The 19,491-nt window shown below is 42.7% G+C and overlaps 2 protein-coding genes and 1 long non-coding RNA gene across 8 annotated transcripts; 1 reads left to right on the top strand and 2 right to left on the bottom strand.

Annotated features, from left to right (window-relative positions):
* Positions 1-1,048: 1,048 nt before the first annotated feature.
* Positions 1,049-8,759, bottom strand: rpgrb (retinitis pigmentosa GTPase regulator b). The gene is made up of 16 exons (XM_034677610.1): positions 8,602-8,759; positions 8,056-8,181; positions 7,831-7,923; positions 6,820-6,882; positions 6,570-6,728; positions 6,214-6,363; positions 5,825-5,983; positions 5,555-5,710; positions 5,345-5,469; positions 4,949-5,140; positions 4,673-4,859; positions 4,071-4,153; positions 3,925-3,984; positions 2,684-3,743; positions 2,310-2,485; positions 1,049-2,027 (listed from the first exon to the last, which is right to left on the bottom strand). Exons 1-16 carry the CDS (start codon positions 8,630-8,632, stop codon positions 1,389-1,391), a joined length of 3,459 nt encoding a protein of 1,152 aa, XP_034533501.1. The 5' UTR covers positions 8,633-8,759; the 3' UTR covers positions 1,049-1,388.
* Positions 8,760-9,074: 315 nt separating this feature from the next.
* nhej1 (nonhomologous end-joining factor 1) lies at positions 9,075-18,260 on the top strand. Of its 2 annotated transcripts, none has more exons than XM_034678110.1 (9): positions 9,075-9,143; positions 9,591-9,769; positions 10,255-10,469; positions 10,551-10,772; positions 11,005-11,143; positions 11,394-11,452; positions 17,246-17,411; positions 17,552-17,655; positions 17,975-18,260. In XM_034678110.1, exons 3-9 carry the CDS (start codon positions 10,284-10,286, stop codon positions 18,047-18,049), a joined length of 951 nt encoding a protein of 316 aa, XP_034534001.1. In that variant the 5' UTR covers positions 9,075-9,143; positions 9,591-9,769; positions 10,255-10,283; the 3' UTR covers positions 18,050-18,260. The 2 variants fall into 2 exon arrangements, with proteins under 2 accessions (XP_034534001.1, XP_034534002.1); XM_034678111.1 differs by having other exon boundaries at positions 9,082-9,143; positions 9,630-9,769.
* LOC117808391 lies at positions 10,174-13,915 on the bottom strand. Of its 5 annotated transcripts, none has more exons than XR_004630290.1 (5): positions 13,795-13,915; positions 13,069-13,340; positions 10,899-11,148; positions 10,533-10,667; positions 10,174-10,417 (listed from the first exon to the last, which is right to left on the bottom strand). It is a non-coding gene; the product is annotated as an uncharacterized LOC117808391 (long non-coding RNA). The 5 variants fall into 5 exon arrangements; XR_004630291.1 differs by having other exon boundaries at positions 10,599-10,667; XR_004630287.1 differs by having other exon boundaries at positions 10,533-11,148.
* Positions 18,261-19,491: the final 1,231 nt, after the last annotated feature.

The raw sequence follows: 19,491 nt of genomic DNA, 5'->3' as shown, positions 1-19,491 counted from the left end.
GAAGTAAGAGAAGTTCAACCTTTACCATATTTTAATAAACTGTGAAGCTAAAACCTTGTGCTCCACTTTCAGAACATAATCACAGAAAGAATGAGATGGCTTTCAGTATAGACATTTACACAAATACAGGCCGACATGTCAAAGCAAAGCTCCTGTACCTTTTTGTTGGAGACTGATTGGCTCCTCGCTGCACTGTCTGTCATCCCATTGGCCGGTTTGATGCTGTCACATGTTTTTTCTTCACCTTTAGAGTTTGGCTGCTCGGTGATTTCAGCTGCTGACATTTAAAAATAGATATGTATGTATATATATATTTTTTATTTTAAATTACACTAAATGTGTCATATCCGTCAGTCCTTAAGGCAAGCAGCGGACTGAACAAACCTCCATCATCTTCCTGCTTTCCATCACACACAGATTTGTCTTTCAGCTCTTCAGGTTTCTGCAACAAAATCAGACGTCAGCTGTGAGACTCAACAGACATGAAGAAATGAATCCAGCTCTTACAGGATGCTCAGGCTCATCTGTTGCTTTGTCTGAGTCGTCCAAACTGGAAGACTGTCCCTCAGTCTCAGCTGATGTATCGTTAGCCTCTTCTTCCACCTCTTCTTCATCAACAATGTCTTCCTCTACGTCATCTTCATCCTCCTCTTCCCCTTTGCTCCTTGTCTGAGTGAATCCTTTGGTGGAGTCCTGACAAAGAAAGATATTTGGAGAAAATAAGGACACTGCCAACAGCATGTAAACTGTTTTATGAGGAGAAGTAGCTTACTCTGGCAATAAAAATAACTTAGTAACTTTAGTGAAATAGTGCGTTAAATTAAAGAAGACATCCTGAGTTCCAGGTCTCTAATCACAGGATCTAGGATGAGTGAACGAAATGTTGAGGCTTACCGTTTACAGAAGAAAACACATATAAAGGAAGAGGAAAATAAGACTCAAAGCAAAAAAACAACATCAAGCAAACACACCATTTGTGCAGACAACAATTATTTATTACAAACACACAGATGACTGTAAACAGAAAATAAGAAGCAAGAAGTATTCCAACATATAAAAGAGTATAAAGCCGCCTGACAGCAGAGGAAAGAAGAGAAGTCAATGCACTTTGTTTCAAGTCTGGTTTTAAGCTGCCATAAAGAGGAGGAATAACCTTAAAACAGGTAAGAGCAGATGAATGTGATCAACGCTGAGGGCAGCATGAACTCACAAATCAGCTCTGAGAGAGACGAGTTCGTTCTCCTCTGTGTGAGCTGTGAAAGGCACCGTGAGTGTGAGCAGCACTGAGGCTCTCTGAGGGACTGAGGGGAGAACCATGAACTGAATATAGACCATATGAAAGATGTGTCTTCTTACCCTGTCCTGCTTTTTATTTTTATTGTTTGGTTTCATTTCAGGTTGAGGTACTGTGGTAACACGTCGTCCCAGAACTCCTCTGACTCGCCTGCTGCCTGACCTTTGACCCCTGACCTCAGCTTGACCCCTGATTTAGTGCTTCGTCTTTTCACTTCAGCTGACTTCTTCTTTCTGACAACCTCCTCCTCCTCCTCCTCCTCCTCCTCTTCATCTGTGCTGTCACCCTCTCCTTCTGCTTCCTCCTCCTCCTCCTCCTCTTCATCTGTGCTGTCAGCCTCTCCTTCCGCTTCCTCCTCCTCCTCCTCCTCCTCTTCATCTGTGCTGTCAGCCTCTTCCTCCTCTTCATCTTCACTCTCTTTTTCCTCTTCTTCCTCAGTACTCTCCTCTTCTTTTTCCTCTTCCTCTTGATTTGCACTCTCCTCCTCGTCCTCCTCCTCCTCTTGTTCACTATCACTCGCTTCTTCCTCACTACTCTCCTCCTCTTCCTCCTCAGCACTACTCTTGTTCTCCTCCTCCTCCTCCTCCTCCGTCTCACTCTCTTCTTCACTGATTTTGCTTTCTTCTGAAGACTTCAAAGATTCACTGTCTCTCTCTGTTCCTTCTTCCTCATCCCCCTCTTCTTCCTCATCTTCCTCCTCATTTTCAGAGTAACCCCCCTTGCTCTTTGAATCCTGAATTGAGTCTATCTCACTTTCCCCCTCCTCCTCCCCCTCCTCCTCTTCTTCTCCTTCACTTTCTATGCTGTCTTTGTCGTCCGTCTCGTCTTTGCTCTCACTACCCAACGTTTCGCTTGCCTCCTCTTCCTCCTCCTCCTCTTCTTCTCCTTCACTTTCTATGCTGTCTTTCTCATCCGTCTCATCTTTGCTCTCACTCCCCAACGTTTCGCTTGCCTCCTCTTCTTCTTCTTCATCACTTTCTTTGCTGTCTTTCTCATCTTTGCTCTCACTCCCTGCCTTCTCCCTTCCTTCCTCCTCCTCTTCTTCTTCTTCTTCTTCTTCTTCTTCTTCTTCTTCTTCTACATCACTTTCTTTGCTGTCTTTCTCATCCGTCTCATCTTTGCTCTCACTCCCCAACGTTTCGCTTGCCTCCTCCTCTTCTTCTTCTTCTTCTTCTTCTTCTTCATCACTTTCTTTGCTGTCTTTCTCGTCTTTGCTCTCACTCCCTGCCGTCTCCCTTCCATCCTCCTCCTCTTCTTCTTCTTCTTCTGCATCACTTTCTTTGCTGTCTTTCTCGTCTGTCTCATCTTTGCTTTCACTCCCTGTCGTCTCTCTCACCTCCTCTTCCTCCTCCTCTTCCTCCTCACTGCTCTCATCTTCCTCTTTATTGCTCTTTCCTGCATCAGTTTCTGACTCTTTGTCTTCTTCTTCTTCTTCCTCTTCCTCTGAAACTTTCCCCACCCTGTGATTAACATCCCCCTCCTCTTCGCTAACCTCTACACTTGTTCTCTGCCCTTCCTCATCCTCCTCCTCCTCCTCCCCCTGTGTGACTGTCACAGAGTCTGTGTTCTCCTCACTTTCCTCCTGACTGGTCCTGTCCTCTGGACTCTCGGCTGCAGGGATGATGTTGATGCTGACGGCAGATTTGTTGCTGAAATCGTCCTTGTAAGATTCAGCTTCTTCGCTCTGTGGTTTCTCCCTGCTGTCTCTGTGGACGCTGCTGCTGCTCTCTGACGTGGACAGTGACTGGGAGCTTCCTGACATTACTTCATGCATCAACACTGCTCCTGCTGCCAGAGAGGCGGCTCCAACAAGCAGACCTAGATTAGAACCCTCTTCTCTTTTTGCTTCTGCAGGTTTGAACTCTTTCATGGACTGAGCCTGTTTTTCATTGTTCTTGTTCTTGGATTGTTTTGAATAATCTGCGTTCTCTGGAGATTTTGAGCGTGTTTTCCCCTCAAGACGCGTCTGACTGCTCTCAGAGTCTGTGTGACTGTGTCCACGCTGACTTTGCACAGCTATTGGTTTGCTTTTAACACTGACACGTTTAGACTGCACTTGCTTAACTTTTACTGCAGATTCAGAACCGACACCTGAAGCATGCTTTCTGGTTTTAGGACTTTGTTTAGAGCCGATTTCCTGCTTAGATACTGCCTTCTTAATGTCTCCTAAACTTGGCTGCTTGCTTTTACCCTGTGTTCTTTGCAGCTCTTGCACAGCCATGATCACATTCTCTTTGTTCTTCTGGCATGTTTTCAGTCTCTGAGGGGTCTGAAGGGCCAGAGAGCGAGCGCTGTAGCCCCTCTGGAGCTCAGTGGGTAGTGCCTGCCGAGAACAGACGGGGCTGCTGTCTTGTGATGGAGGAGTAGAAGAGAAACTGCTCTGCTTCGAGAGCCTCCCCTCCTTTTTCTGGTTCTGCTCTTTTTTAGTCTTACCATGCTTACCCTTTCTCTATCCCCGGTACCAGAAAGCAAGAAGAAGATGAAACAGAGGCATGCACATTAAAAAAAGTGAGACAGGGAGAGAAATGAAGAGAGAAGAAAATCATACATTTATGAAGAACTGAATCAAAAAGGTAGGTGTGGGGAGCAGTTGTGTGAAGGGACTGGAGGTAAAAGTTGTGTTGAGTTACCTTCTGTACTGGAGACAGAGTAAGCATTTTATCACTGGGGTCCATCTTCATGACGTGTGTCTATCAGCAGAGAAAAAAGAGACATGAGCTGAAAAATCCACACAGTTCAAGTTCTCAGATGTAGGAGGGATTCACTGCTTTCTTACCATGTTGAGGAAGTCAGAGGTTTCTCCTAGACCTTTAACGCTGTCTGTGTCAGTCAGGCTCTCCACCACGCTGTCTGTCTGCTCTGAGGATGAAGGAGACAGCACATTAATCCAGATTATTCATGCTTCTCTGCACCACATCAGACTCTTTTACAAAATCAACAAACAGAACAAAGCATTAAGATCCCAGGGTGTCGTTGCGTTGAGCACATGTTGTGTGTAATACCACTGCATCACTGTAACATAGTCTGTCAAGTCTCCTGCCTATATTAGAGTTTTTCTTGCTTCTTCCTTTTTTTGTATTTTCTCTGACCAAGGAGCAGAAAAACTAAAATTAAACTCTCAACAAATAACTTCTTCTTATCAAAAGCAAAATGTTACTGGCCTTTGTTTGATTTCAGTGTTTTAATGTTTTCTTTTGAGACATTATTTTCTACCTGTCCACTCAGTTTGTTTGAATGGACTACCCTACATCAGTAAACTGGTTTCAAACCCCAAACCATCAGTTAGTTCCTGAAGATAAAATGAGAGGACTCTGATTGTAGAGGAACAGGAGGAGGAGGAGGAAGAAGAGGAGTTGGAGTTGGAGGTGAGGTAGGTACCCTGGTGCATTGACCCTGCTCTCCCCTGTTGGTGAGTGCCGTTGAGCACCTTTCTGTGGCTCAGCTGTGGTGGAGGCAGTCTGGGCGGGATGGTCTGGCTGGAGATGGGAAGCGATGGAAGGAGGTATCCAGACATCATGGAGGGCAACGTGCGAAACATGGCACCGAACTGGTCCGGAGATCTCTCCTGTAGGGGGGTCAGGAGATGAATACTGGTGTTTTGTTTTGATGAAGTGAGCATAGTTGTTTGTTTCATGCCCCATGCTCTGTACCCACCCTCTCCCTTCTGCGGACCCGAGCAGAGAGGCTCTTCTGCAGGCTGGAGGAGTCGGCAGCAGTCCCCAGCAGCTCCACATACGGCTTCTCCAGGTAATCTTCTGTCACGTCGTCTTCTTCCAGAATCACATCCCCGCAGCTCTGATCCCTTGGACGAGCAAACACCACCATGTGACAGCCTCCACATGTAGCCTGCACATAGACATCGTGAACCTCTTTAAAGTATTTATTTAAAAATATGATAAACATGTTCACTAAAAGGGATAAATAGGGGATACAAACTTCAATTCATTGAAAACTAAAAGCATTTTTTGTAAACCTTATTCCATTTCTTGCAGTACTGTCTTTTTTTAATTTCTAAAGGTTAAATTAGAACCCTATTCTGAAAACACCTACTGCCTGAACTGTGTACTTGAGGAAACGTGGACACACAGTGGGTTTGAACTGGTTTGTAAAATTTTCCTCTCCCAGCCCCAGTTTCCCATGTCGACCATCTCCGAATGTGTACAGCAGGCCGCTCTCTTCAAAACAAGCAGAACACAAGTTATCAGAGACAGACTGAAATCAGATACTGCAGTGGTATAAAAGGCAAGGGCCAATATTCACCTGTGATGACAGCAGTGTGATTCTCTCCACAGGTCACCTGACACACCCGGCCCACCTTGAAGTGCTCAACTAGTCGTGGCAACCTGGACTCAAAGATGAACGTCCCGTGACCAAGCTGTCCAAACTGTCCCAGACCAAATGTGTACACGTCATCGTCTGAAACACAGGACACACACAGACACAGAGTGTTTGCAGAAACAAGCCCTAAACATCTGGTTGGTCTCTTTAAAGTAGTTTATTCAGATGGAGTTTATTCAGACATTTTGTTACCTGTGAGAGCCACCGTGTGTCCTCCTCCACAGGCTACCTGCAGCACAGGCTCTTTGATGCTCTTCACCAGCTGAGGGACTCGATGTCGAGGCAGCTGCTCGGTACCCAGACCCAGTTTACCACTGTCACGCTCACCAAACGTGTACAGAGATCCATCAGCTAGAAAACATTGTTTTTTTCATTAGGATAAAAGTTGTATGTGCTTGTTTTAAACACTCTTATTGTAAAATAAATTTGATTTCATTTGATATTTTTACAGAATAGAAGTGAGTTTGAGGATTCACTTGGGTTTTGTTTCATATTCTTTTGGTTCTGGCGTTTCACCAAATTAAACCTAAAATTTGATGAAATTTAGGAAAATCTCTCAGCTGGTGCTCTTCTTTTCCTACCTGTCACTAAGGCAGAGTGGTAGTAGCCACAGGACACCCAGCTGATTGGTTGTCCCACGCTGACTTCCTGTGGCGAGGAGGCATGGTTGTCTTTCCCCAAACCAATCTGACCCTCGGTGTTGTCACCCCACATGAACAGTTTACCGCTCTCTGGGACAGAAATAAAGTAATTTACATTATTATTAACCTTTAATAAAACATAACAGATTATACAGCAGTGCTTGTATTCAGTAAAGTTTATTCAATGTTATCTTTTTATTGTCTTTATGAATTACAGAAATGTCTGTGCAGCACATGATAAAGAATGCCTCACACAACTGAAGAACAGGTGACATGTATTAACATCTGAGTATTACCTGTGAGAGCAGCAGATGTGTTTGAACCTGCAGCTAGCATTTTGATTGGTCCTTGTGAATCAAAGAAGTGAATCCTTTGGAAGGCTGTCCTCTCCTCACAGTCACCAAGCCCCAACTGACCCTCGCTGTTCCCCCCCGAGGAGAAGACGTTTCCCTGAGCTGCAGAGGAAAGGAACACAAAGTTTATAAATCCAAACTTGTTTTGGACACACATAAAAAGTAGAATCTCTCTTTGGAGTCAGACACTGACCTGTGCAGATAAGAGTGTGGTTTCTTCCACAGGCCACAAACTGAACTTTATCTGATTTAAGAGCTGCAGAAATACACAAGAAATGTTATTTCACACAGAAATATTCTTTGTTACAAGAACACATTTGCATGAAGGCTGAAAGTTTATTGCATTAGACCAGTCTGATGTTTATTCTGGTGGTTTCAATCTTACTCCCCAGTCTTCAGCAGAGGATGGACCATAGGGATGGACATGTATGTGTTGACTTGTGAGCTCAGTGTATGTGTCCAAGGATTCTTTCAACCTGTGTTATCTTATACTAGTAGCAGCACACATAAACCTAGCAACCAATAGTTTCTCAGTCTGTTTGTGCCGCCCTGGATTAGACCAGATTATGGACCCTCCAGATTGGGATTACAATGGTAACAAATCTCTGGGTTTCCCATTCAGCTGGGTTCTTCTACTTCTGCAATCATATAGAGGGTTTCCAAAGTGATGAGATTATAATCCCTCTTTGTTACTTAAAGCACTGACCATATTTACTTTTGCACTATTATGTTTATGTCATGTCTTCAGATGATCAAACAATATGATGTTCACAGCATTTAAAATTTCTGCTATAAAACCCTCAAGACAATTCTTTGACTTTGCAAGAGTTAAAGATATTTCAACAACTTGATGGTAATTTTAGTTTTTTAAAAAAGAATGTGTACAAACATTCAGATCTTTTTACTTAAATTTTAGATTTTAAAAATCATTTAATTTGGCTACAGCTCCCATGTTGCCCCTGGAAAGAAAACCGCTCGAAATTTTAGCATCAGGCTAAGTTAAAAACAATCTACCATCTACCTTCGAGGTCTTGATGTGTCCCTGTCCCTAAAACAGTTTCCTGTCCAGACTAAAGGAGGGGTCCCCACCTCTGAAGTACTCCCTCTTCACTTCCTGTCGGCAGCTGTCGGTGGCAGCACTAACACAACAATACTCTCACTTTTTGGTCTAAAACAGGGATCAGAGAGCTTTTTAAAGACCAACCTTTGACACACGTTGGCTTGTTCACAGTCACTTTGGATCCAAGACCAAGCTGGCCCCAGTTGTTGCTGCCAAACATGAAGAGTTTCCCATTTTCTGAGGAAGCATACACAGAAAGATTTGGTTTTGAGTGACTTTACATTAGTGCAGAGTTATCAAGGGGACACCAAGCCTCAGCTCAGAATCAGAAAAAAGCAGGTGTATACATTAATACACGATGCCTCTTACTTGTTATGAAAGCGGTGTGCTCATCCCCACAGGCGATTCTCAAAGGGACATCATTTTTAAGCCAGAATTTGCTGGGGACATTGTCTGCAAATTTGCTCTTTCCAAAAGTGAAAACTGCTCCTGTTTCTGAGAAGAAGAAGAAGGAGGAGAAGAAGGAGTGAGGCTGAACAATGAATCATCAATCATATTAAGGTCTATGTGAAGTTCAGATATCCAAATATTTGTAGATACAGCCTTTTTAATATGACTGGTACTGTTCTCACTACAGAAAGAAACAGAATGACTTATCATGCAGTAAAGATGTTTATTTGGTCAGAAGGGTTTTTGTGTAGTAGTTGGTCAATGTGGAGCACAGTTAAAAATGTCAGCTGCATCAAAACAATTTACATTGGATGAAGTAAATCAAAGAATGTATTATTATTAGCCAGCAAGCTAAAATAGAAGGTAAAATGCAAGCTAATGACGGCTAACTTGCATATTAGATTCAAATTGCAGGGTTAAAACCCCGAGGAGGAATAGATAATGAAGTAACTGATTATTTTGTACCTGGTATCTCGTCCTCCACCTCCCCTGCCATCTCTTACGGACTTTAATCCGCTTTTCTCGTTGTCGTAGGCGTGTTTCTGCCCCTCTTGTTTTCGACTCTGACAACCCGGAAGTAAACAAAACTTCTCCTAGGCTACGATACTAACCACGTGACCACTGAACACACGGGACGGACCATTGCTTTATGGTTTTTGTATATTAAAATTAAAAATAATACTTTAACATCAGAGTTGTTTTTGCTTTTGGAATATACAATACATTCAAAATCAATTATCTACTTAAAAAAAAAAAAAAATTAGCGATTTTATAACACTGCAAACATTTCATAAAATTGACCAAGTTCTCAACGTAATAGATTTATTTTAATGAATCAACTTTTAGACGTGGTATTTAAGGTATTTTGTGTTTGTTTATTCGCCTTTAGTTTTAGTATAAAGGTTTTATTTTAAGTGGAACTTTATGTATACGCTGTTGTTTCACGTCGGAACTTTAGTCCTCAATTGTCCACCGGTTTGTTTGGGAACACATCTGTAGTTGCAAACGTTGGTAGTTTTAAAGTTTTTCTGTTGTTAAATGTTTCTTTATGTGTTATAATCTGATTTTTTGATATAAATACAGTTATAAAGTAAATCGAGTTAATTCTGTTTATAAATACAAAAGCATTAACAGTTAGCTAACCTGTTATTAACGTGTAGTTAGCTGACTTTGTGGGGTTTCTATCATTCTGTACTTTTAAAGAACATAAACACATTGTAAATAACTGTAGATCTGTCAGTCAAAGCAGTTTAAATGTATACTGTCCCTTGGATATGTCAGTACTGTGTGTATTTTGTAGTTCCCACTGTTTAGCTGAATCCTAGGAGCTTTAAATGTCTAAACTTTCTTTGTGTAAGGGGAAACGTGTTCATCTTTACATGGCTGCATTTGGTGTCTTTGCCATTTCCTAATTGACATGATTCACTCCTGAAACGTGCACTTTTCTTTAAAAGGCTGCTGACGAGAAATTCCTCGTTTTATTCCCCGAAAAGAGGCCCTATTCCAGATCAGCAGAGAGGGCCTGGTACCCGCAGGAGCTGACTCTGAGGTCTCCCTCCTACAAGGTGGTGATCATGCGGTCTGGACGGCGTCTGTAACCCTTCTATAACAGATCTCAGTCCATTCTTTGGAGGTGAGTAACTAAGACACGTTTGATTAAAAAGAAAGTTACCACATGTTTTCGAGTGTGGGTGTTCAGTGGCAGCAACGTCCAGGAACACTTGTAAGAATGCAGAGAAGTCGGCCTGATTTGACCTACAATACTGAGCTGCCAAAATGTCTATGCACATCTGAACACCTTCAACCACACATGGTTTGATTTGGATTCTTTTTGATCATTGCACACACATCTATATTGCATTAAAAAGGGGGATAATACAATCAACTGCTCAAAGTCTTTGCAGGGCAGAAGTGTATGAATCCTGAAATGTTTAAAAGGTTAATACAAAGTGTAATTTCATGCTCTGTAATTTGCTGTTTCACTGTTAAAGTTGCAGTTTCTTTTATGTCAAGGAACCAGATATTTTCTAACACAGATTGTCTTATCACCAGTATTTTTACTTGTGTATGAGAAACAGTGTACATTTGCATTAACTTGAACATGTTGTCTCTGTTCAGTTTGTTAAATACTAGGTTTCTGGGCCACGATGGAGGCTTGTGACGTTCCTTCTGATGTCCTCCTGCAGCGTCCCTGGCTTCCTGTGAGCATCAGTGGCCGTAATCTCCATGCTAAGAGTTGGTTTGGAGACTCAGCATACCACATCCTGCTGACAGACATGCACTGTGTATGGGAGGAGAGGATGGGCTCAGCAGCAATCGAGAAAAGAGCACAGGTAAACACAGAACTGAAGAGTTAGTGACTATCAAATCACAGAAAAAAGGTAATAGGTGTAAACCCCTTTTCCTTCTCCCAGGAGCTGAACAGACGTCTGCGAGCCCCGGTCAAAGCGTTCTTCTCCCACCTGTGTGAAGTGATTCAGCCCACTCTGACAGGAAGTGATGGGCGACCCGATGGCGAGGCCGTGATTTCTCTGACACAACAGGAAGATGGAAACATTAGTATGAGGCTGAAGAGCGAGCTGGCAGGGCTGCCCTTCTACTGGGAATTTCACTGCGTCCCTGCACCTGTCACTGATGTGAGCTCCACTTTTAGAATTCAAATGTGTGGATGAGACCACTGTAATTTAAATCTGTTGTTTTGGTCTGGTATTGTCAACTTGTATCCTTAATATAGATCTGTATGAAGTTCAAAATGGTATTACTTGGGTTTCTCGTGATGTTCCAGAGAGTGGCCAGAGGATTTGTAAAATGATAGTGAGAGCTCAGGCAAACCCTCATCCTCTCAGACTTCCTCATATGTATTATCAGGTGTGTGTCCAGCTTGTACGCCCCCTGTTGGCGATGAGCCACTTGCTGCAGCGACAGGTGGATCAGCTGGGAGCTCTGCTGGTGAGAAAGGACGCAGAGATCCAGGACTACAGAGAGAATGGAGCCACACTCAGCAGAGGTACACTGAAACACACATTACTCCGGAATGAAAAGAGTCCTTAGTTGCAGTCCCACACAGAACTGTTTAAAGGAGATCAAACTTTAACAACTCGAAAGGTCAAATCTTTCCTCTATATTAATGAGTGAGGAATAGTTATCTATAAATAGAATGAACAAAAGATTGTTATAAAAAGGGAGAATAAAGATGAAAAGTATCTCTACACAGCAGACAGTGTTCATTATTCTGATGTGTTTGTGTTTGAACACAGAGCGACTGCAGACAAACCTTTTTGAAGAGCAAACCCACAGGGAGGACTTCATAGCAAAGGTGAGAGGTCCACAAACACACATGCACACACACAAACCTCTGCAGGGGTCACAGATTGAGCAGGTTGTTGCACAAAGGTTTTTCTGCAGTTTCCTATCTGCTGTGTGATTTATCTTCTCTCATGAATATCATAACTAAAATCAGGTGAACCCTTTGGTGTTCTTTGGTCACGGTAGAAGAGTTAGACTGTCTAAAAATTACAGAATATAAGACAAATACAAAGTTAAACATCAGAGGACTGTTTGTTGGATTTTAGTTGCATCACTCTGTGGTTTTTAGAAGGAGACTTGTTTAATTTTGGATGCTGTTTGTCTGAAATGACAAACCAGGAAAAGGAGCCCACTTTTAGGAGGTAGACAGAGTTCAGCTCAGGTACAGAGAGTCATGGAAAGTTACATCAGGCTCACAGTGGGGGCTCTGTTTTCTGCCTCTTGGTCATCACATTCTTGGACTGGGAAGGTGAAGGAACCGTAAGACACCACAGAAGAAGAAGAAAAGGGAAAGAGGAGAAATACTACAGTTGATCAAAGTCTTCTTACTTGTGGCAAATTCCACCAAGCTGAGGAGGAGGCCGCCTTCCGACCAAAGTCCAACCTGAAGTCAAGTTTCTCGGAAAATGTTGCTGAGATGGACTAAAGGGAGAATCGTGCACGGGACAGACCTCTGTGTGTGTTTGTGTGCGTTTCTTAATGTGTGTGTAGGTGGATTTAAAGAAAGAGAGAAGGCATTTGGCATGTGTGTGTAGTATTTGTCTATCAGGGTAGGGCATTTGCAAGCTTGTGTGTTTGTGTGTGTGTGTATGTGTGTTTGCGGTCTATCTATGCAACCTCCGATGTTTGTGTCTCTGTGTCTGTCTCCATGGCCACGCTGACCATCTTCATGCCATTTCTAAACGTCTGTTTGATACTGTAAATATGATTTGTGATTGAAAGGACACTTCAACAAATATTAAAAGTATATTAAAGTAATCAATCACTCAAATTATCAAGATGAAATATTAAACAGGTCAGTTTACAAGTATTTATGGAGTTATTTACAATCCATATACTGTATCTTCAAAATATCCTCTTCCTCATCACACACACTATATCAATTTACTTCACTCTGTTTGCTCGTTTGTGTGTGTGTGTGTGTGTGTGTGTGTATGCTTTCACCATCCATGGTGTGCCTCTCCCACACCAAGGAGAGTGAAGGGCCGAGGGACAGAGAAAGAGTGATTATGATGACAGGAGCAGCAGCTTTTATTTCTGCTGCAGCTTTCACAGAAGCCCCTCCCCTGCCAGTCACCACACAAACACCCCACCCAACACAGGTCACACACACACACACACTTTAACTTAACTGGGGCTAAAACTGGTCATGAAGCTGCATGATAAAAAGAAAAGTGTGTGTGTGCGTATATGCATGAGTGTGTGTATATTTATATATTTGTGTGAGTGTGTATGTGGTGGCAGCAGCAGCGTGACCTAACAGAGTGGCGTGTTTGCCTGTCCACACTGAGCCGCTGTGACGCATGCTTTTGGTTTTTCTGTGTGTGTGTGTGTGTGTGTGTGTGTGTGTGTGTGTGTGTAGGGGGGGGGGGGGGGCATGGTGTTGCGTACACATGCAGCACTCACAGCAAGTCATGCAGCAGCGTCACAGTTGTCAGCTCTGAATTGGATTGTCACTGGTCGGGAATGTCACCCACTTCCTGCTTCTTGAGATGGCAGCTTCACATCTCCACAGCAGTTTAACAGCATCTGACAATTAGTGGCCACTCCTGACCAACAGATTCACATCAATGAGCCAAAATGTTGTCCCTGCTTCCAATTTTGCGTGCCTAACTCCAAATGTTCTGGTTTTCTTGCTTAAATTGAAGTTTCCCGGTCAGGTTTGGTATTGAGTGAACCTGAAAAGAAAATGAGATTCAATAAAGAGGCCATGTCTCCGTTCTGTACAGTACACAGATACAGTTTCTTCTGTAAAAGCTCCTGTGGTAATGATGTGCTCAGGCGGGTGAGGAAACTCTCTATAAATGCTACGTAGCTCCCCACATGTAGCCCTGCTCTGGCATCAGAGGAGGAGTTACATCCTAATATCTGTTTGCTTCAACCCGAGGCTTTAAGTAAAGAGCAGGGCAGGAAAATTCATTTTTTTATCCACAGACCACAGCAGCAGTGCTCTCCAAAATATACACTTTGACAGTATGCCGCCAGATGTGACTAAGAGAATGAAGAGGAGCTGCAGTAATTGATTAGGTTAATGTTGGCTGTACAGTGCATATCCAAAAAAACAGAACAGGAAGATACTCTACTGCAAAAGTGTATGATGGTTGCAGATGCAAATACATTTTAAAAACATACCAATACATCCATATTGCGATTTGTATCTGCATAGCTTGATTAGTCTTGATTTTGGTCTACATCAATGAACAGGGATGAACAGAGAATCTAAATACACACAGGTTAACAAGCAGGTGGGGCACAGGTGAAACTAATGAGCACTAGCGAGGGGAGGGACACACACAAGGGCAGGAAGTAAAACTAAACCAGACACACAGGGACAAAGAATAACAAAATAAAACAGGAAACACAGCAGACTAAGAAACACAAAAGAAAATACACACAGAAGAAATACAACACAAGACAAGGATCACAAGGAAGACTTAAGGAACTTTTAACTAATACAGAATATTAGTTCCTTATTTGTCTTCTTCTCATCATCTTCTCAAAGCACTAGTTGCTTTAACATTTGTAAATTTGAACAACCAAGTTTTTGATGATACTCTTCCACTGAAAAACAGTTTGTTCTGTTCTCTGGGCCAGTGAGAGTGAAGGTTGCAAAGATGGCCTCTCTCTCCTCTTTTCTTTTCTGTAAATCATTGATGGTTGCTCACATAAACAGCAGCCAGCAGCTCTTTATCACGCATACCTGAGGAATTCAGGACCTGGGTGGTAAGAAGGCGAGGCTCTATGAGGAGGAGAGTTACAATGAGGGAGGGGTGGACACATATGCATGAAAGGGATGTTGAACTCAGAATATTTAGTGTCCTGGTGAAAGTATTTAATGTGCAGTTAATGGTACAGCTGGACAGTACCACAGAAAATATGACAGGCATATATTTTTCTTGAGCATCACATTTGTTTAGGCTAATCTTTTCCTGTAAGCTCTTCGTGACTGTCAGAGACAAGAAGACAAGTTGCATGAAAGTTTTCAGAACATTTGTAGTTTTTTATCCAGACGTATGATGTTACAGAGTCAGCTGGATAGAAGGAAACGGTGCATTTACTACTGAATATGCAGAGAAAAGTAGAAGCATGAACATGATTGATTGAACAGAACTGTTCTCTGTCACTTTACAGACTCAACTATGAACCATTAGTTTTTAAACTTGTGTCCAAACAGTTTTTAAGGAGTAACAAAACAAGAGCATCTGCACACAGTTGCTCCTCCTCCTGTGCCCTCAGTCATTTGCACACAGTTTCCACAGGGTTGTCCCCACTCCGGCCTGTAATTAGGCCCTCTGTGGCCTGGCTGCTCCCCCATCTTCAGCTGCCGGCCTCTGAACTGAGCCCCGGCCTGGACCAGCTGAGTGCGGTGTCCCGCAAAGGCATCATGAGACTGTGAGCAACATGCGAGCAGAAACACCAAACACGGCTGCAGCGCCTGTCGGCACGTGAACATGCTGTGTGTAATTTATTTGTGACACTTAAAACTTCCGGTCCCAGCAGCAGAGCTGTGGAGTAGACGCTCACTCATACGCTTCTAAAGTGGTTTTAAACAAATGGCAGACACTCTTACACAATAGACTTGAATAGTTTAAATTTAGAAATGTGCTTTTGACTAATGGAGTCTTAGATCACAAAAGGTGTCACTGTGACCAACAACCAGAGGTCAGACATGGTCAAAGTTGGTCTCAGAGTAGCAGCTTTCTGTGCGTCATGACCCTGCAGGGAGATGTGACGATGGTAGGTGAGGACAGGGGGAAGTTATAATGAAGTAAAATGCTGATGTCAGCAGAGAGAATTATGGGAGATTTCACACCTTTTTGGTTAGTTTTGCATCATGCATTTCTACACACTTCAGTGTTGTCCAGTCATGTTAAACCATCAAACTGTTCCCTTTTGTTTTGAGTGTCTCAGCTATATTCACATGATGTACGCACTAAAAATACTCCATGACTCATGGATTGGAGCTGGACAGGTAGGGGTGAGATTTAACCTCCTCAGATCTTGCCTTAGTCTTTCCCATTTCTACTCCCATCCTTCAGTCCAGTTTAACCCTCCAGTTTTCATTCCCAAAGATCTGACCTTGAGTCCTCAGGAGTTCAAACGGACCCTGGGCGGGAACCTGAGGTCACCCCAAGAGAAAGTGAGGTGGAGAGGAATGAGGGAGAATAAACATGAGGTCAACAGAGGAGAGGAGGATAAGGGGAAGTGAGAGTGAGACTCACCGGCACCAAAACCCCCATATGAAAAACAAAAACAACAACAGAAGGAGCAGCGTGTCTAAAATCAGAGCTGTTTACCTGCTAATAATAGAGAAACCCTCCTCTTCCTCTCATCACCTTCCTCTCATCACCTTCCCCTCACACGATGCTTTGCTGTGGGCAGGGGGAAGTGTGTGGAGGCGTGGCCACCAGGTGGGGACTCCTCCTCCTCCTCCTCCTCCTCCTCCTCCTCCTCCTCCTCCTCTTCCTCGTCTCTGCCTCAGACTTTGCTCTATCATGGAGGAACTTTCCAGAGCAGCTTGAAAGAACAGTCTGGAGGTTATTGACCTGCCGTACGCACCTTTTTATTTTTCTCGTCTGGTGTTTCTTTTGTGCTTTATCATCAGTGTTTTTTTTTCATTTGTGTATTTTTCATCCTTCTCATCATTTGCTTCTACAGAGAGGAGCTTCAAACAATCAAATCAGCACCTGATCTCTGCTCTTCCAGTCGGATCCAACACATTTAGTTTGAGATTTCAGATCAAATAATGTGAAGTGAGCTGGCAGCCATAGAAAGGAGGAAGGGGGGCTGATTGGGGGGAAATAAAAAGAGAGAATAAGGTGGGCTTTCTGCTGCTCTCTGTCCCCCTCAGCACATTGGTTTCTCTGTGCCCAAAGCAGAACTAAGCCTCAGCAGAGCATTTCCATTTATTTTTACAATATTTAAACAAACAAATAACAAAAATAAATCAATGCAAAACCTCCAAACCTGACCAAAGTGTGTTTAGGAGCCCCTCTGCCCTGACAGCGAGCGGGAGACCACCAATTTCTGCCGGTCAATATTTGAGGAGCTAATTCTGAGAGTTTGTCCATACAGGCCAGAAAGAAGGATTTAGTGAATAGTGACTGTTTTTCTACCAGTCCACCGTGCGTTTGCATAATGTCGCAGGAATTTACACGCACCCTTATCTGTCAGGCCTGCGGTTAGACTGTGTGTGTGCGTGTGTGTGTGTGTGTTTCAGTTGTCTACCTGCGGTCAGCTGTGCCAATAATGCAGCTTTGATTAGAGGCTTATCGCAGCTCGACACTCCCTGCATCACACCTTGGACATGTGACTCCCACTGCAGGGTCGTAAATCAAACAAACCCAAAGTACCACGCTGTGTAAAAGGACACTTTCATGTTTTCAAGTTCATGTGCTGGAATATTGCTTCCAAATATTTATAGATGTTTTGGTTTTAAAGCTTCAAACACGGGTGTAGTGGTGGAGGAAGTACTCAGACTTTTACTTAATGATATACTGATATTACACTTTAAAAAGCAACTCCTTCAGGTTACAGTACTCTTATAGAAAAACTAACCCCTGCCCTCTGTGATTCCTATCAGACTCTTCCTCTGCTGAAGCACGACACTCTGAGCTTTGACACTGACCTCCAACAACTGTACGCCACCATCGTTGCCCACGGAAACACACGTAAACGCAGACTGTCAAGGGAACACTGTGTTGAGGAGGACCAGCCGCCTGAAGAGCCAGACCTCACCTTGAATCAGGGTTTGTTTGATAAGACAGCTTGGATTAGCCAAAACATGTACATTTAAAAGTTAAACACATTCTTAGAGTCCTCTTCTTAGAGGGTTTTTCTAAGTAAAGGAAATGCTGAGTTAGTCTAAGTCTGTGTCCTTGTCACTTAGGTGGATCAGTCAGGAGTGAACCAGAGGAGGCTAAAGAACAGAACGAGAATGGGAAGCTGGATGCAGCTGCAACCGAGAAGGTTGACAAACCCTCAGTTAAACAGGTATGATGGAGAGACGACATCAGTCAGACTCACGTACTAAAAATGTCCTGTACATAAGTTCATGAAGAAGCTTTTGGAAATTTTGAAACTGTTTTTTTCTCAAGAAGATTTGCTGGCTAGTGTAAAAACATCTATTGAAAATTAAGAATTTAAAGCTCTCTTTGCTGAACAATGAAGAGTTTCGTGGATTCAAAGGTTGAAATCTGATGAAACCTTATGATTTAAGATTTCCATATATTAGATATAAGGCAATTAATTGTTGAAGAAGTATATGATAGTTTGCTAGATACTTCAAACAAGCTTTTTTGTTGATTTACAGTCTGTACCAGCCACATCTGACCCTGCTGAGCGGCCGTCCAAACCAAAGAAGAAGAAAGTCGGCTTGTTCAGATGAACCCGAGCAGTAGGAACATACACACACGAAGAATAAGAACTTCATCTTGACTTTCAATGAAAGATATTGAAACTGGTTCATCTTAAAAACTATTACCATCTTTTTTATTTTTTTATTTTGAAAGTTTGATTCTCTTGGGCTGCTTTTAATTATGTTGAGATTTTAGATTTTCAGTTTTACAGTTTTGTCAATAAAGTCTGGATTTTGGTGAGTTTAAGAGAACTTTAATAAACTGGTGATTAAAGATGTAAACATAATTTTGAAGGTTGTGTTTGTCCATTTTTTAACACAAATAAACTACAGAAAATTTGACACATTTCAAAGAAAAGTTTTAACTCTAAAATTAAAGACAGAAATGTATTTGTTCAAATGCGGCACACATCCAGACCTCTTTGTGAGAGTTCCTTATTTTAAAGAATCTGATGTTTTTATGTCAAAAGTTTCACTGTTGGTTTTTCCTCCTGATCTCAGACAGACAGAGAAGGAATAATGAGCAGACAGCGGTCGATAAAGCAACCACTCTGCTCTTTCAGAGCTTAGTGAGATGTTGACTTAAGGTGTTGCAGCATCTGGGGAATGCTATTGAAGTTAGAGTTGAAAAGTCTCTGTTTGTCTGCAAGATTTTAAGAGTTTCTGTGTGACAAATGTTTCTGAACGCTCAAGTCATGATAACTGGAAAGATGATGCAGAAGATGTGTACATATCAGGGTTTCTTAAGAAGTCAACATAAGACTGTGAATTCTGAGGACCTTTCCTTAAAAGAGATGCTCAGGTGGTCATACATTCCCATTTTTAAATAACTCAGCCTAAACTAGTCCAGTATAAGATTTTGTGAAATGTTTTTCCTTTCAGATAACAACTGTATCAATTATTATCACTAAGTCCTCCTGTTCCTGTTGGAGCTACATTTGCTAAACAGTCCTCAGCTGGGATTTTCAAGGAACTTGGGGGAAATGTAGGAAATCTTTGGAATCATTGGCTTACATCTAAAGTTTGGCTGATTCTCTAAACTTGACCAGATACTCTCTGAAATGTTGTTTTACCTTCACTGACTCATTGTTCTCTTTTTCAAAGTTAAGGTCCGGGCCCAGAAGGGGTTGTTCAAAAAGAGGGGTGATCTAACTTCACTCTAAGGCGCCTGCACAGTGACAAAGTGATGCTCGTGGGTTTGTTAGTTCCTCACCTACAGCTCAGACTGTTATGTCATTCAGTAACGGGTCCAGATCTTCTAGAGGACTGGTGAAAACGTTTAGGAGCACAGCTCTGTACGCGCGCACCTGCGCTGTTGTTCACGCGTCTTAACCTGGAATCCAGGGTTCAAAGAACAGAAGTGGGCGCGCGCCTCCCCGGTCAGTCTCGTGGCTGGGTGTTTGTCTGTCCGTTTGTCTGACAATAAACAGATGAAGGCGGCCGCGGGGCCTGTGCCACTCCGAGGGGAGGAG

The sequence above is a fragment of the Notolabrus celidotus genome, chromosome 24 (assembly GCF_009762535.1).
Source record: "Notolabrus celidotus isolate fNotCel1 chromosome 24, fNotCel1.pri, whole genome shotgun sequence".
In the NCBI taxonomy this organism is placed as follows: domain Eukaryota; kingdom Metazoa; phylum Chordata; class Actinopteri; order Labriformes; family Labridae; genus Notolabrus; species Notolabrus celidotus.
The sequence above is the reverse complement of the archived record's forward strand: the minus strand, read 5'-3'. Positions and strand labels throughout refer to the sequence as shown.

Bases quoted from the DNA above. Each gene is read 5' to 3' on its own strand.
- rpgrb (XM_034677610.1), bottom strand. From the start codon at position 8,632: ATGGCAGGGGAGGTGGAGGACGAGATACCAG. The intron at 6,729-6,819 runs GTCAGTGTCTGA...TTTCCTCTGCAG, and splicing joins CCACACTCTTATCTGCACAG to CTCAGGGAAACGTCTTCTCC. The intron at 6,364-6,569 runs GTAATACTCAGA...TTTCTGTCCCAG, and splicing joins CACATCTGCTGCTCTCACAG to AGAGCGGTAAACTGTTCATG.
- nhej1 (XM_034678110.1), top strand. From the start codon at position 10,284: ATGGAGGCTTGTGACGTTCCTTCTGATGTCCTCCTGCAGCGTCCCTGG. The intron at 10,470-10,550 runs GTAAACACAGAA...TCCTTCTCCCAG, and splicing joins CAATCGAGAAAAGAGCACAG to GAGCTGAACAGACGTCTGCG. The intron at 11,144-11,393 runs GTACACTGAAAC...GTTTGAACACAG, and splicing joins TGGAGCCACACTCAGCAGAG to AGCGACTGCAGACAAACCTT.